The 18498-nt window shown below is 38.4% G+C and overlaps 1 protein-coding gene across 1 annotated transcript in view; it reads left to right on the forward strand.

Annotated features, from left to right (window-relative positions):
• Positions 1-18498, forward strand: part of LOC124154631 (semaphorin-2A-like) — a 689552-nt gene that overhangs the window by 513167 nt on the left and 157887 nt on the right. The window contains exon 3 of the mRNA XM_046528475.1: positions 10246-10297. Within this exon, the coding sequence (XP_046384431.1) occupies positions 10246-10297 (52 nt within the window). The remainder of the gene's footprint in view (positions 1-10245; positions 10298-18498) is intronic.

Consider the following 18498-nt stretch of genomic DNA (forward strand, 5'->3'; position numbering starts at 1 on the left):
ATATAGGATGGGGGGTGGCAACGAGTGGTGGTTTATGCTGGGGATGGGGTCGAAGGTGGAAGCAAGGGAGGGACTCAACATCGCTTCCGGGCAAGGAGGTTTCCTCCACGCGTGCCCTCGTTGCTGTAATTGAAAGGATTTCGGATGGGGATTATGCCGGGATCTCCTTGGAAGGAGATTGGGGCAACCCCTTGTGTTAACCCCCGTGAGAGGGCGTGGACGAAGTGCTGCCGTGGATCGGAAAATGCGAGTGTGGGAGTTATGGAGGAGGAATCGGAAAATGCGTGAGCGGGGGTGAGTGGCAGAGGGTGTTTGGGGACGAGTGGGGGCGATGTGGGGATGAAGGCATTCATGTGCGCTTGCTTGCACCGGAGGAGGAATGTATATTTTTGAGAGAGCGAGGTTTTTGTGAGGAAGGAGGGAATCGGGTAAGGGTGGAGCCCGGAGAAAACAATTTAAACGTGTATGAACTTTTCTCGGGCTCGCCACCGGATAAGATAACGTCTGTGTAGTGAAGTGGATTTTGAGACAGTATTTTCAATTGAGATATTATACGTGAGTGTTACGGCGATCCGATGAATTTGAAGGTTTATTAACAACGTAAGTGACATGAATAATTTGGGGAAGAGGAATTTCAACCCAGATACCGGTTACTGGTTTATTAAGTCTTGGAATAGGATTGGATTCTGATAATAATATTTACAGGCAGCCAGAGCTGAGTCTTCGCCGATCAACTATCCAACCCCTTGAAAGACGATACTTGAGCAATCCCGCTCCTCCGAACTTTGATATTCAACGGATACTTAGTCCATCATTGTGATCACCTTTGGAGTGGAATATTTTAATTTACAAGCTGTTAAGGCCTGGATAGGAATCACTCTTTAAATCTTAATTGTAATGATACGCGTACAAACTCCTAACGTCTTTAATATTTGCTGTCAGTTATGTCTGAAATAATATTATCTATGATTATAATTCCATCTATTTATATTATTAGGTTTTCCAATATAATTTTAATAATCATTCATTTGTAATTTTCTTACCACAATCACCGACGAGTAAAAGTTTCTATTATAATTTTGTTGGTTTTAAACGAAAATTATATGTTGTAAAACCACTGAGGTGGAAAAAAATATCGGGACAGAATGTAGGGCTACAACCAAATGACCTCTAAATGATTGTCTATGAGGTTTTGGTAGGGTTAGAACAAATATATGTTCTCGGTTAAACTGGAGTTTATTCAAAATTGCGAGTAAAACACTAAAACATGATGGAAATTCACTTGAGAGCCTTCGATATAATCAATAGATGCCTTATTATTGAGGTTGCTTGACATAGAACGCATCAATACCTACACAATCTACTGGTTTTTGAGCTGGTGACGCGCAAGCAGCATTATAATGGAAGGTAGAGGTCATTCGGCCCGAGTCTTAATGGCCTATGTCGTTAAGGTAATCCTCGGAAGTTAATCTTGTGGATTCATTCACAAAAGGTTGCTAATGCCGTCTCCTCCCTTCGGTCCAGCACAGAAAGGCGTTCGGGAGAATCTCCCTTCCGTCAAATCGGCCACCTGGTGGTCAGTGTGGTGGCCATATCCCTCCTGATGTCCTCTGAAAGTGCCGCCCCTCCTGCCACTGTACTGATTGCATATTCATGCCTATGCTTCCCTTGTCCCCTTGTATCTGCCATCCCTCGATCGCATCTCTCGTCCTTAGCATCTCCTACGGGCGATATATCCAGCCCCATTCCCAGCGACTACCTGAAGTTGTTCTTGTGATGGAACCCTTCTCCCAAAAATTTCAATCTTTGATGGTGTACTTCCAGGAAAAGGTATCTTATATTTAAAATTTATGATAGATGTTTGAAGTAGATGGGTGCACGTCAAAGGCACTAATGACGCTATTTTGCTTTTAATTAAAGAAAATAAGGGATATATATATATATATTGCAAGAATACAGGAAAAAGTTAGGGAAAAGAACAAATGGAGGAATGCTGCATGCTAATCCTTTAAATTACAATGCAATAAATGATTGAATGCGTTGATTACATTGAAAGTGAGCTGTTCTCATCTCCATTAAATGTTATTTTTAATGCCTTAGGTGTCGCTTTCTAATCACGTCTTTACTCGCCCTATGTGATCTTTCACGCTTTATTTTCTGGTACTAATTGCTTGGGATTAGTTGTGTGTGATAGTCGTTGTTTCATGTTATTTACTCCTATGTAAAATGATTTAAATTGGCTGTTTTCAGGGCAATGAAAATAAGTAAATAAATAGAGCGTCGGTACTCGGATGTAGGATAAGAGAAGAAGGAAGAGAGGTTTGGTGCACTTGTTGCGGGACGTGGAGAACGCTCAAAGACTAAAACAGCATAATTGCACCATTTTTAGCGTCCGCCTTTTAACGTGACCTAAGGATAATCCCACTTTTAAGCCGGCGTCGGAATGCACTGCACCATCCAAAGGCACACGAGCGAATTTCACGGAGAGGAACGCACACGAATCACTCTCTCGCATAAGCACATTCGCAAGTCGCGGGCCGACCTTGCCTTTGAAGTCGACCCCGATGCCAGGAGCTTGCGTTTCTTTTTTTTTATTTCAAATAAATAAATGAAGATTGCCCTTTAATCTTTCCCCTTTCCTTTCGAAAACAACAGAGCAAAGGAATTTTGGCTCTTTGAGCAAAGTGAGAGGGCGAGTTTCCGTTGTGCTAATGACATCGTTCCACATATCCCTTTCATTGCGGTTAGTCACTTTCTTTTTCAGCGAAGCGAAAACAAACCTTTCCGGATGGAATTTCAGGGCCTTGTTACAAGCAATTTCGTTTTTTACCTTAGTTATTTTTTCCCATGGATTGGAATTATTTTTCCAAACTGCTCACTGTACTATCGCAATTGTTCTCTTATTTTCAGTGTTTCGCTTTAATCCTTTCCACCCAAAGTTTACTTCTGGAAGATATCAAATTTCAAGATTTTTCATTTTAATACTTGAAAATTTTTCTCTCAATAAGCATTATCGCGGCCGATAAATATTTCGTCATTACAATTTACGCTATAAAATAATGCGTATTTTATGTATTTACTAAATAGGCCAGATAATTTATACATTTTTTATGTTGCTTGGGAGCAAAATTGGTTCGTATCGGGTTAATTTCTGGCCACGATCTCATGCGTATAGCTGAGGTGGGATCACCTAAAATAATTGTAATCCTTGAAGAAAAATAATGATTTTTTTCTGATAGTAGATTTTAATTGGGTGCAAGCTCTTATTGCCGTTTGTCCCATCGATTTACCCTTTCTTCTCCCTTCACTTCTATTTTTCTGTTCTCATGCATTTTAATAAAAATAATTTCTATTTCAAGTACCTCCCTCATTGCTGTTTGCCCTTTACTTGTTCTTTGTATTCTTTAGGCTCTCCTTGCCACGCGTATTTTGAACCCCTGATGCTCAGTGTTAACACACTAACGAGCAATGCTTGTTAGCATTTTACAAAAATTAGATGCCTTATTTACCAGGGCTGTTCAATTAAAATTAGCCCTCCGTCTACGTTAACTATTCTATCACGTGACCAACTTGATATATCTCTTCTATTGTAGAATGTTATATTTTCATTCCCTGGAAAAATCCAAGGAATTCATAATCTTATTCACAGTTTTTCCCTCCGCCTTTTATTATTCCAAAAAAAAACTTCTCTGACAGAAACCTCCAGCTAAATTAAGAAAAAAGAGCCTCAAGTATCAAACCTTCTGTGATTCATAAAAAATTCAAGAATGGTTTCTCTTCATGAATGTTTCGGACGGGCATTAAGTGTTGTGGAAGTTGTTAAAGCGAATAAACGATTGGCCTGCTCTCGGATCGTATAAATCTTCGGAATCAGAGGCGAAGTTGCGTCGAGAGCAATCAAGGTGAACGACACGGAGGCATAATCTGCAGGGCGATTAACTTTTTACTGTGTAGTTGAGGGGAGGAACATTCGGCGAGCAAGTGTGGAGGAGGCGGCAGGTGCGATAATGCTGGAATGGCTCTGGAGGAAGGAAGAGCCAAGGGTGGAGGTGAAGGAAGCAATTGGTAGCTGCTGGATGGATGGGGAAATGTTCGTACGAGGGTGAAGGTGGCGTTGCTGTCGGTTGTTGAAGAAGGAAGGAAGAGGAGGGTGAAAAAAATTAGAGTTTCGGGAGTCGTGCTATGAAGGAAAAAGGAAATTGCTGGCAGTTTATACTGGCCCTTCGGAAACGTCTCCGGGGAACGAGGGGATGGTTGGAGGAGAGTTTCAGGGGTTTGGTGTAACGCTTCTCGATTACAAGGCCAGTAGGTAGTGTGGTTTGTCGTATTCTGTTGTATAGGTTGTTCCCAACAGAAGTAAAAACGGTTCTTTTAGAGGTTGAGAGATACGTAGGGGTTGGTTCATGATCGGAGGTGGATGGTGGGGGAAAGAAAAGGGAAGGGCATTTTCTTCCTCCACCATTAAAACTTTTCTTCCTCTCTTAAAGTGCCGAGGAGTTGACATGGGATGGAACACTTTCGGTGGAAGTCGTTAAGGATGCTGCAGATAGGTAGTAAATAGATGGCAGGGGCTGATGATGTAATTCCTGCGACGTTGTAACCTCAAAATCAAGGATAATGATGGAAAATGACCCATCAAAAGCGATGAAGCCATTGTCCGATTCTAGTCACCAGCGTTATGGTGTACCATATTTCCAGCAATTTCGAAATATTATGATGTTCCTTTTAGTTGTTTGGATTTGGTGAAAATTTAATTAATTCAACTGAATGATATCCCGGAGCAGTAAGGGCCAGTGAAGGATTGTCGGAATTTGGCAAAAATAGGATGAGAAATTCAGTGCTTACAAATATTTTATTCTGTTTATTTTCGCCCCTGATATTATTCTTCGTATCAAAACTATATTAATCGCAAACGAGATGTGAATCTATTAAATTCTTCCGGGAAAAAATTACGTATTCCAAAGTTACTGGAATGAAGCTTATGTTCAGCAGAGTCTCATACTATCATTTTTACTTTCTGCATTCAAATTTTTCGGAGATAGCTCCGTCAGACTCTCCTTTGCACATCAAGTTCAAATATAAAAGGCTGACCCAAGTAATTGGTGAGCCGAGTCCCTTCTGCTAAAAGTTAGTATATTTTTACAAAAGGCATTTTTCAACTTCCATTTTTTCAAATTTAACAGCCCCAGTTATCCTTTCAAAGCTGATTTTTCAATATTTTCAATGTTTTCAATTTTCTTTTCTTCGCTGTGAAAACTGAAAACGGAAAGCATAAATTTTTACTGATGAGTGCTTAACTCTGTAATAGGGTGGTGCGAAAAAACTCAAGTTCCAAATTTCGTTTCGTAATAGTGCGGAAAAGTTGCGATACGGTAGTACAAGAAAAACAAAAAAATAATTATTAAAATCGGACGTCATCTTCCGATCCCGCAAAGCACCTGAAAAAACGACGAAAATGAAAAAAATTGTTTTTTTTTCGTTGTAAAAAATTAAATTAAATTAATAACTTTTACCACTGTAGCAAAAAATGATTACAAATAGCATAGGGTATTATTTATATATACATATTTATGGCTTTTAACTGTTATTACCGATCGCATAAGATCATTAAAAATGTATAAATTTTGCAATTTAGCCGGTTTTTCAGAGTTTTGTCATAATAACTTAAGGTAATATTTTAGTCTAAAATACATGTTTGATTATGCAGCTCTTCCTTTGTTTATATATGATTTAATAATATTTAAACAACCCAGAACTCACCGCGGAGAGGTGGCTGCACTTTGAGTTCTACCCACACCCTCCATCCATCCAACCAATGAGGGTTACTGCTTCTACAATATTTAAATTTTTTGTCCTTCTTTTAAATTTTAACTTTTGAAAACTACTATGTACTGCGATTTAGTGGTAAGGTCTGGCATAATGGACCTTGATTTGAATTAGCCCTAATAAATCCATCTCTGGATCGATAGCTACAAAGCTTAAGGGATGCCTCCGTTACCAATTTCACACATGGCTCCATTGCTTGCGTGTGATGTAGGAAGTTATAATATCCCAATCTTGTTTATCGCCAGATTCAATGAAGGAAGCTATTTCTTCATTAGTAATTATTCTCATAAGAAGAGGTGGAGTAGATAGTTTGACTACATTCCAGTCAATCAATTCTATATGGTCAGTTATTTCGAAGTTCATGGTAGGAGTAATGAAGTTTACGATAGGTTTGCTTTTCGGTTAAGTCTGTCTGGCTTTAAATACTCTTTTTAGCCCTGGCTCTCTAATGTGCCTTCTGTAATCAAAAACCATCGCCATCAATACATTCTCTTCGTGAACAAAGTTAGAGTTCCGTTCAATAATAGGGAAAACTACTTTCTTTTAATATCCAGGTATGTATCGAGAGGTTTCCTTTGCTCTGTTCACACGAGCCATCTAGCATGTGAAAATGGTCCAGTCTCCCGGTTTGCTAAGTCATTTGGAAAGTCGCCACTTGTGATTGCTTGACTAATGTCAATAAGGTATCTTTGGTCCTTGCTCAAAATTTATCTATCAACTTGTAGAATTTCACATTCAATTGTTTGGAAATGCAGTTTGGAAGCTTTCCATAACATTCATATTAGTCCAATTAGCCCACTAAATGATTTTCGGTCACTTGTTTCACCATCTAAATACTGAAGAATATGACAAAAGTAATTCAATGAAATGAAGTAACCCAACTGCCCACTGCAGCGGGTGTCATTGGTGTTTTACGAGCTTTCTAATAGTGCAACCTTTCCATCTAATGTTGATGTTCGTGCCATCACAGCAAACTAACTCTAAGAACTCTAATGATACTCCTTGATCAGAGAGATAAGATAGTATGGAGACCACTATATCTTTAGCAGACCCCGAGATTGGAGAAACATAACTCAAATACACAAAAGCCGGTTCTTTTATTAGAGAATGGTGTTCCGCTATAACTGTCCGACAGTACTCCTTCGATTCAATCATTTCTATTACTATGGTATTGTCTACCCTTCCGTCAAAGTATAACCGTGTAGCTCTCCTAAATCAAGATGGATTTGCTGCAAATCGCTTATAATATTTTTCTTTTCCCTTTTAATTCTACATCAGTCAATGAACTTATTCTTCAATGAAGACTATTCTAACAATGAAGTATATTCTTCAGTTATAACACCAATGTCTACAAGTACACTTGATGCTATAGCAGCAGCTGTACGGTGAGACACCCCGTATTGATCACAATGAAAAGCTGTACTTTGGAATTTTACCCCCATTTGCCATGGTGATTTATATTTTTTTGGATGTAATAGGCATGTAATCTTCCTAGTCAACAAATTTCTCCTTGATTGTTGAACTTTGCGTTGCGTCATTTAAAACCTCAACATCTTCACTTTCGGTATCAATAGGGTTAACATGCTGCCTTTTTAAAGTGCAATTTTGCCTTTCAATTTTAGTGGTCAGTTTTATTGTCATTTTTGATCTAAAGAGCTAATTAAAACTTCTCAAAAATTATCCTCAAGTAATTATTACAAAACTGAAAAATAGGCGAAATTGCAAAATTTATACATTTTTAATGATCTTGTGTGATCGGTAATAACAGCTAAAAGCCATAAATATGCGTATATAAATAATAACCTATGATATTTGTAATCATTTTTTGCTACAGAGTTATAAGGTATTAATTTAATATATTTATTTTTACAACGAAAAAAAAAAAACAATTTTTTTCATTTTTGTCATTTTTTCAGGTGCTTTGCGGGATCGGAAGATGACGTCCGATTTTAGTAATTCTTTTTTTGTTTTCTTGTACCTACGTATCGCAACTTTTCCGCACTATTACGACACGAAATTTGGAACTTGAGTTTTTTCGCACCACCCTACTCTGTAAGGAGCAGCGGCAGTATAAAATAAATATTTGTTGAATAGATTCTGTAGTTTCAAGGTCATAAATCTGTAGTTGTGATTAAATACCAACCTAATGGGAAAAATCAATGACGGACGTTTACCGAATTTAAATTTGTGTGAAAAATCTAAGAAAAAAATTATAATTCCTTTCTATCTGAATACATTTGATTGCATTGATAATTTGGTCCATCAATTGAATAATATTGATGAGGTCCAAAAGCGTCTAAAAATCTAACAATACTGACATAATTTTGGTAATGTTATTAATTAAAATTTTATATCTAGTCTATGCATGAATTTGTTTTCTGGGTTAAAGTAGTAGATTGCTAGTATGTAAAATTAAATTTTTTTGGTTCTTAATGTTCGTTGTCCTTTTTATAAATTAATAAGGTTTTTTAATCACCTAGTAAATACCCTCCTGTGATGCGGAAGTCTCAATAAAATGTGGCATCAGTTATGTAGTTTTATGCCTGAGGTTATGATATTCACAAGGTTTCATGAACACTTAGGTTTTTGCATTCTCCGATTAGTAATCTTTCCAGATAGTCTTTTAATGCTAAATTAATAAAAACTTACTTTATTTGCGTGTTTGATGATGCCAAGGAATAATGCTGGAACGATTTTGGTGAACAAACTGCGGAGTTTTAGGGGCGTTAAAAGTTTATATGCCATTAGCGTTTTATAGTTACAGTGTATAGCACCGTAGAAAGGAAGCGATAAAAAATTTGCTTCAATCGTGCCGCATAAAAAGTATGAATCAAAAGTGAGAAAAATTTATCGTCTAAACGGCATGAAGAAAATTAAGGGCGTTCTACCAAGGAATAGAATAATAGCAGTCGTCAAATTTCAGCATGCCAACGGACATACTTGTCAAGGCTATCTCCTTTTACCCACTTAATTGAATGGGAGGGTATCTCTTTGTCTTCCATGTCGTCGTCCCATCGGTTTTCAATATTCTTTTGGTATTTTCGATGCGTCTTCGCATCTTGAAGATTTTTTCTATTCCCGCAGTGTTTTAAAGCAATCAGTCTTTTTCACCAATACCTTTTATTCCGTCTGGCCCCTAGATAATTATCCTCCAGTGCTACGGAAACAACCATGGTACTGTTGCCGCCCAGTCATAGTTGCGTTGAGTACATTCTTTCATCCCCTCTCCTGCCACACGATGGTTATGCATAACTTCGGCGTCTTGATAGACGAAAAAAACAGCATCAACTTCGAGAATCGACAATGGAGTGTGGAGGGAGTTGCCCATCTTTCCCCATGGTCTCCATTTAATGTCGTTGCCATGTGGTGAGAGGAATCTTCGTGCCGTTTCTTCTTCCTCTCTTGAGGAACGACATATCACCTGGGTCAAGGAGTTCCACTCGCAAAATTTCACAGTGTCTCTCTAGAATTGTTTCTTCACGCACCTGCACTGTATATTCCTTTCTTCGCCCCATTTTCATCCTCTGTTGCATGTATCCTCTCCTACTCCTTTCCAGGAAACCAGTTCAGCTTCAGACCTAGACTTTTGCCTTTCTTCTTTCTTATTGAAGCCATAATGTTTAATGACCCCGCAGCTCTTTCCGAGTCTCCTTTTACTATCTATTTCCTTCCATATGATTCCCCCTTTTCTCTTGGCTCACGCCGGAACCTCCGACTGTTAGCATACAGTGCCTGCGGGAGCCAATTCCTCTCTTTGTTGCTCCAAATAACCTCATAATCGTGAGGGAAGGTATCTGCTCCATTTATATTCACTCTTTTTTCTAGTAATTATACTCATCACCTTCATAATTTGGGGGTCTCTGAGGATCTCTCCCGGGCAGCAGAACGAATTCGGCCTTCGACGAAGGATTTCATCCCATTTTGATTCTGACCACCGCGCCGATCTTGCATAGCATTCTTTTATGTTCCAGTTTGATAATTTAATGGAGTGAACATGCTTCAAAGCAGCAAAATTTTCATTTTAAATTAAATCATTATTGCATAGGAAATGCGAATTTTACTTTGTGACGTTACTGTAATTTAAGGTAATTATCGAAGGTTATACCACTAGAAATGTTTATTTTAGTGATTTCACTCTTTCTTGAACAGTTCCCTTAATTCATAGGCGTTTTCCTAAGCCATATGAAAATGATACTAATTATTTTGATGCATGTGATATAGTTGGAGAACCTTTTTTTTATGTATCGGAAATTTTTGGCGTTAACTTTAAGTAATACCGTTATTACGGCATATTGTTCTTATATGTAATAAAAACATTGAAATCTGTGACCTTTTTTGATAGTGTATAAAAATATGTGCTTAGGTTTTTTTTCGTATCCTTCATGGTGAAATAAATAACCTCCTTCCTTTTCTTTTCAGGGATCGTGTGTACAGGTTGAATTTGAGTAACATCAGCCACAGCAATTGCGAGGTGAGTAATTTCTTTTTAATTAATTCATCGGTTAAGCTAAATTACTAAATAATCTTTTGCATTTTAACCATGTTTATTTTAGATGCTAAGCTTATACTCTCTCGTTAATATGCCATTCTTCTACTCTTAAATGACCAAATGATATGGTGCCATTTCGGGGATAAATATGTAGATTCTGTTTCTAATCAATGACTTAAAAAATCTGTTTTTTCATGCATAGAATAGCAGCGGTTGATATATTCTCTTTACTTTTCTTCTTTAATGAAAAATGTCACACATCATCATACACCTAGATGTTTACGCTCCTTTTTTAATCATTTAGAATGGGAATGGGTATCAGGGAACCGCGTTGTGAAATATAGAAATTTCCGCGCTTTCAAAGTTCCATATGCTCACTGGTATCATTAGTCCCTGCTTCCTTTTGTCCTTCTAATTTGTCTCCGTTAGCAAGTTGCAGCCAAGAGAAGTAAGTAAGCCTCGGAAGCAATGCTGCTCTCCTGTGGACCGAGCTCTGTTAGCTATTCCCGAATCCCTCCGGCCCTCAGTAATGGTAATAACCGTTATGATGCTCTGTTATCTCCCTGGGCGTTATGCTCTTTTACCTATAAACCTGCCACCTCAGCCCCTTTCCTAGTAGTCATTTGGTTTCCACGTGTGTCTCTCCCCCGAACAACTTCACCGTCGGAACTCTCCCTCTTCGAACTGCTTCCCTTTCTCCTTCCTCCCCAGTGGATCGAGTGTTCCCCACCCCATCCCTAATTATTGCCCCTTCCTCTTCCCTGCCACCTATCATCACACTTGTTCGCCTGAATCCCTCCAAGCCGCAGTCTCGCTCTTGCTGCAAATCCAGATTTCAAGCCTCATGTGGTGGAACTGCGGGACCCTTTGTTAGAAGTAAGCAGAGGAAGATCTTCTTCTACCCCTTCTACACCGTAAACATCCCCTTCAAAACCGCAAAAGTAATCCGGTAAATCATGGGTTTCTTAGATAAATGATATATTTATCTCTCCTGCGGTTTACCGCGAATTATTAGGCTCCCTTATTATTAGGGAGAAATATTTAGATGCTGCGTTCTTTGCTTATAGTAAAAAATTTGCTTTTCATGGACAGAATACTGTTGATGGGAATTAAGCTCCCTGATCTAGGGCTCTCTTACAATAATTTTTAATATCGATTTTCACATGCCTTGAATAAATATTTGATTCTGTACTTTCATACGTTTAAGTACTTAAAAAGTGTATATATTTAATAATTTGTTCTCACGCTCACTTTTTAAACTCGAAAAATAACCAATACAGCCGGACTTATTTAGCAACGTGGAGCGATATATTTTCTGCATTAATACCAAGTACCACAACGTATTATAAAGAGTATGGAGTCGTCTTAAAACCTAATTTTTCCTGTGTTGTTGTGAAAGTTTGAGTATTTAAGTAAACGGGCAAACCTCATTGCACTACCAAATTCTCTAAAAAGACTCGTGGCATAGTTCCTGTGACACTTCCGTAGTAACCGGTGGTAACGCCCTAAGTGTCTTTCCTCTTAAATGGAAAAAGATTCAAAACTTCAATGACTTAGCTCATTTTTAGCATTTAATCAATACTTGTCGCCATACTCAGTCCTTTATTCGCCATGTTTAAAAAACGGAAAAGTTGTTCAATCTTTCCTTCTAGCATCTTAGCCCATTACAATAACAAAGGAACTGTTCCCATTTTTGCCCATGGACCTCCTGTTTCATAGACTTGCCTGTATCCTAGGCTATAGTCCTCCTCACTATGGAAAACAATATCGGTAAAACGCTGGGATCTCGCCGTGTTGCCGGCCTTGGTGGTGGTTAAGTCTTTGCCCGGCCAAACCGAAGATCGTAGGTTGGAGTCCCGCCTGAGTACCTTTCCCCAAAGGTTGTTATTCTTGATTGATTTCCCGTAAAATAAATTTTGTCGTTGGTTGACAGCCGGTGAATTGTGATACCGTGTCTCATGGCCTTTCCACGCTGAAGCGTGCATTATTTTCTCCTCCTATTCATGACTTTTATTTATCTTCACCACCTGAAAACTGCTCATTAAAAGCTTTTACATCGGGGAACTCTAAATAGCCAATTTACGAAGCCAATACCTACGCCCTGGATAGGAGTAACCGATCTAGGTGGTACTCGAACCCGCGACTTTCGGTTCGGTGGGCGTTGACTTTACCCTTCCGCTACCGAGGCTGGCAAACTTTCACTCTCTCCTGCATTCTCCTCCCCTTTCTCTCTCTTTGCCTCTGCATTCTTCAGTCCTCCTATCCCCTGCACAGTGCCACAGAGACCGCAGGTAGCGGATTGCGCCGCAAGTTCCTTCATGCACATAAATTTGCGTCAACTATTCCGAGGGACCCTCTAGCGCTTAGAAACTCTCCCGCCTTTCCTTACTGAGACTTTCTCCTCCGCCCACGAACTCGTCCCCTCGACCCATGGACCAACTTCACTTCCTCTTCGCTGTGCCCCTCGCCCAAACCGAAGCCAAGTACTCCACAGAAGTGAAAACCCTACCAGTGAGTTTGGAGCCATTCGCAGTAAAAACCCTGAGAGGCATTTAGGATCCAGGCCATAATGAGCACGCGTGTCAACGCGTGATCACAGTAGGTCACTATATTACGCACATTCTAACTCTTTGTTGCTAATATTCAGTATTTCATTTTTCCCGGCTTTATTATCTTGTTTTTGCTTCAACAGCAGTTAAAATCTTTCTTATTTTTTAGTCATCATCGCTGGTCAACAATCCTAGGATTGGTTTGACGCAGCTCTCCACTCACTTACCCTATCAGCTAATCTTTTCACGCCTGCGTATTTCTTCTCTTTGGCATCCTTCTTTACCCGTTCCACATATTTTTTCGACGTCTTCCTTCCAAGTTCTTGAAAACAGAATATTAAAAAAAGACTGGAAGAGGGATATGCTATCTCGAACCAAGGCGTCCAGTAAACAGGAGACGTGACATGGGTTCGATATTGAGCATTTTTGTATCTCCGCTGCGGCGGAAAAATTATGTATTGTTTGTGTTGCAGACGCTAAAAGCATTGCTTGTCGCAAGTTTTTGGTACAAGATGTATTGTTGCTGCTTCACGCTAATTTTCATGAACGTCTACGCAAAATATTTGATTTCTGGTAAGTTAGAAGAGAGAAAGTGTGTTTGGACCGAATGTTAAGTAAAACTCATTAAAGAGTTTTGGCAAGGGATGAGGCCAGGCTGTGATTACATGGGCGTTGGGCTTGGGGCGTAAATTGAACGCCGTAAGTCTTGATAGTTTACGTAATTTGTTCTTGTCCCTGGCGTATTTTTACGAAATTGATTTATAGAGAAAATGTATTATATAACTTTGTATTTTACATTTGTATTTTTTAACAACCGAATTCTACATTATGGTCTAAAAAATAAATATATATTCTCGTTATTCGCATACAGTAGTCAGTAAGGCTTGAGTATGGTGGGAATGTTTGGGAAGTCTAGATCTGAATGGTGAGAGAATGCGGTGGAGGTTAAGTGGGTGATTCATAGCATAAGAACATTTAATCGCATTCCAGAGGGAGTGTTGGGGAGATGAACCCTTTTTTTATCCACTGACGCATGGTAGTGCATCTAAGGTTTAGTAGAGGAGATTTATAGGACTAAAAAAAATAGCAATATTTTATTTAGCAAATAATTTTCTTTTTCCTGCTATCAAGGAAGGGGAATCCTCCGTCAATGAGAATAAAAGGAGGGTTTTGAAAGCAGTTTGACTCTTTTTCTACCTCTACTGACATTGCCGTCCCATTTATATCATATTTTTGCCCCTTTGTATTTGAATCGGAGGTAAATGAACAGCAGTAATACTTTCCTATTTGGAAAATAGGTTCTTTGCATTCGCATCAATCAAAGTTTTTTTTTGCGTTCACTAGTCTGGCTTGAAAGTACATCCCAATATTTTGCTATCTCATTTCAAACGTAATATTTGCAAGAAACATGGTGGATTAACGAAGCAATTACAGTAGAAAGCATTATTTTGACTGTAGCTATGGTGAATTCCGTTATTGCTCATTAAATAAATCTCAATTTTCAGCTAATTATTTTTACAATTTTTATCGCTTGTGTGCACCGGAGCCTTCCAGGGGCCTGAAGATAAATTACTTCTAGCTGAATGGCTTCTTTTCTTTAAAACCAACTAAACCTACATCTATGAAAAATACGTAAACAAACCATCTTCATATAGATCACTGAAACGATGTGGGATTTTACTGATATCAAATTTTCTCTTTGGTGTGTGCCTATTTTCCGGAAGATAGATAGATGAAATGAAAATAATGAAATAAGGAAATATCCCTCTCTTTATGGCAATAATTCAAAGATTCATTCCATATGCGTGTAGTGCAGTGGTTGACCTCGGGACAAATTCCATGCGATGTAATAAAATATTATTTATGGCCCACTCTCCCGAAATTGCCTCGTAAGCGCCAGCCACGGATTTTGTAGAAATCCTTGTTACATCGATGCGGAAATGTTTTTATTGGCGTTTCCGCCCTCCCTCTCTGTTTCCCTTTCACATAAATCCTTGCCCGCCCATGCCGTTCTATTGCCCAATTCTTACCCGACTGTTGTATTTGAACCGCCTAAGTTTGCATTTTTTATGGCATATGAAAGAATAGTTTAAAGCTGCTTCGATAATAACGGTCATGCGTCTGCATGTGAGGTGGCATTACTTTCACTTACAGAAACTATTACCATACAGTAATACTTACTCTATGCTATTACATTTTTTAAATTAATTTACCCCGACAATTTAGGGTCTATTATTTTTATTCAATGGATCTAGAGCAATACTCCTGTCGTGTCCTTGACGATTTTTAATTATTTTACAGTTTAGTCATTCCTTCTTAATCTAAAGCTAATAAATATGCTGCTTTTTATTTTTTTATTTCGCTGGTCTGCCACTTTCACTATATTTTATCTAGCCCTCCCAATTGATTTCCAGATAGTGATATCCATATCTCTCGAAATTATTTCAGTCTTTTTTAAATTCCTATCAGAGGTAATACTTTATCACTGCCATCATGGAAATAAATATTGTTTTAAATCATGATTTTCTTTCGTGATGCGCCGATAAAAAGCCGGTCTAAATACAAATCGGAGATTATTGTACAATTTATTTAATGCGAACATATAATTCAAGTGCCCGTTATTTTAAAACATATACCTAGTTGATGATGATCATATGCGCTCAATTTATTCCAAAGCTGGGAAACGAAAAAAAAACTTCAGCATGGGAAATTTGATAATTAGATTAAACTATATAACGCTACAGAAAACCTTAAGAAATAAGAGAAAAAAACCCATAGCAGATAGCAGAGCTTGGAATGGCAGGTGGAAAGGGAGGTGAAAATGGGAATGAGTGTTTTTGGGGTGCGGTCATGTGTTTGGGATGGTAAAGAGAAGGGACGAGAGGGGATATAGAGAGATGGAAATGCAGGAAACGGGAGGAAGGGGATGTCGGGAAAGTTTGGCCCGGAGAGAATGAAAGGGAAAGGTCGATAAAGGTTAGGGATGCGATTTGTTCCTCGAGAGATGTGCTTCCGTCTTCCCTGAGAGTGGATGTCGAAATAGGAGGAGCGGTGATCGGGTTGGGCATTCTTTGGGATTTTGGTGGTGATATCAAAGAGGCTGCAACGTCATTGAATGGTGCGTGGACGGGGTGGAGTGGAAATGAGGGAATATAAAATAATATTGGCGGATGAAGGAGGAACAGGGACAGGAATCGGGAAAGTGGCTCCTGGATTCCTTCGAAGCGTTCGATGGTTGAATACGCGTGAAAAATTCCCTAAAATGTTTTCACAAAAATTCACTTCAGTCTTTCACTTTACCGCTTTGTAGAGCAGCTTTCCATGGTAAATGTGTGGACGCTACTGTCGCGACAAGTAGCAGGGGAGACTGGGGCACAGTGGGACAGTTTTAGTTATTAAGTTTGATTTCTAACAGAAGTATTGGTAAATGGAAAACTTTATAGTAACATTTCTCGGAGCGTATATTCTCAAAAGAATTAAAGAACAACCGTCATATATCTAGCTGAAATACTGAACTTTTTCTTTGTTGAAAAGCGTTTCACTGAGTCCCACTCTGCCCAACTCTGGGGCAGAGTGGGACACAGTGAAACCACTTTCATCAATGTTGTAAACATTTCAACCGGAAAATACGTGTTTCACATAAAGGCCTGATAGATCGAAAATCGAAATCCGAAATCTGACCGAAAGATTCCGCTACATAAAACCATCAAACTAATCATCATCAGCGATTTTTTTCTGATCGCAAGATGGCGGGTATTTCTTCCCATTTCTTTGAGCAAACTCATGTGCAATTTTTCCTTCCGATAGTCTGATAGAAGTTTTTCATCGTCATCCGTAAAAACTCTGCGTGACTCATAATTGGGTCTGAAGGGGCTCTCAGAAGTTTTCGTTCCACATTTCTTTTGTAATTTTATCAATTTAATAAATATCATTTTATACACGTTACGTTATGTATCTGAAATGATAATAAATGAATTCGTAAGAATTCGTAAAAAAAGAAGAAGAATCAGGTATTTTTCTAAGAATCATTATAACTGATCTCTTCATATCTAACTCGTCTGTCATTTGAATTGCTGTTTACATTTTTCTTTCTCCTACCATTATTTATCTGAAAATCAACAAATAAAATGAATATTATGTTGTAATTTAATTACCAGTAACTAACCGCTGTAAGTCACAGTATTCCATGGTGGTCATATATTTTATAAGCTATGAACCCCAAAAATTCAAATTAAAAATAATTTGAATCCTGTACATATTACGTAAAAGTCATTCTTACCTCAAAATTCTTTAAAAACAGACTTTAATGGCCTGCTGTTCTTTCTTTCCCGCAAATCACTGAATGTTCTGAACTGAACAGGCCGGTAGAAAGGAGAAATTTCACTGCAACTAATATTTACTAGACTCTCCTCACTGCCTCATTCTCCTTTCTGGCCAAGAATGAACTGTTCTCTATCAAGAGCACGTATACATAACAGTAGTGGGATTCAAGCAATCTATATACATTTTCGGATGCGTTCGATCGGGGTTCCTACTAATTATTCACTTCGGCTTTACTTTTATCATGTGCATTGCTGGTGTCATTCTGTATATTTGTCCTTACCTTTTCACCCTGTTACATTACTTGAAATATACTGTTTCAAATCCTGAAGCATCAATTTGGAACCAAAAAATTATAGAGTAAGCATGACATGAAATTTGACCGCGTTTAGGTTACGGAAATTTAAATTTCGAAGCACCTGGTCTCCATAAGTGGCGACAGTTTCTGAGGATGGCTGGATAGCACGATGGCTGGAGAAACTGCCGTCACTTATGGACATCTAAACGCGGAGGAACGCCCGGAAGCCAAGTCTCATATAAAGTCTCTGAATATTGTATTTGCCATACATTTCTTTATAAAGCTAGCTATAATTAAGAGAATTTTATAATTATTCACAGCATGAAAGTTACGAAAACTAAAGCAAAAAACCTATTTTATCACATCAATGTGAAGCTACAAAAGGTTATGTGTTAATATTGTTTTTAATTATTTCTCGTTCTATGTCTTCCTTAATTTAAATGCATTTTCTCTTTTTCCGAGTAAATAGCTAAAATAAATCAATTCTCCCACTGTACCCCGTGTCCCAATGCGCCCCAGTTTCTCTTCTCCCTTTCTTGCATTGATGGTTGCCAGCGCTCTAAGCAACGTATACCATCTGTAATATGCTTTGATTTAACGGGTAAATTGTACAACAACAAGCTGCAGTTATCAGAATTTCGTTAAAAAATCTAAAATTCAATATTTTTAGCAAATACTTGAGTTGGATGGTTCACACCACTAAACTTGGGTTCACACTCTTTAAAATTATGCAGCCTCATGCATCAATGCTCCTTCAGCTGTTGAAAAATTAGTGGTCATCTTTATTTACCCAAAATTTAAAGAGGATAACTATGCTGCGGCAAAAAACCATATCTTGGAACAGTTCAAAGGTTTTGACTTGATATAGCTCAAAATAACATTCTATAGATATGATGAGCTGTAGTTATACTCGTTCATCACCGGAGGCGCTGGGCGTGGTGCACTTCAAGTCGGCAGAGGAAAAGTTGCATGAGTTGAGGCAACTGCATAGACTGTGATAACTGTTCAGTTTGTCT

Source organism: Ischnura elegans, chromosome 2, assembly GCF_921293095.1.
Source record: "Ischnura elegans chromosome 2, ioIscEleg1.1, whole genome shotgun sequence".
Classification (NCBI taxonomy): domain Eukaryota; kingdom Metazoa; phylum Arthropoda; class Insecta; order Odonata; family Coenagrionidae; genus Ischnura; species Ischnura elegans.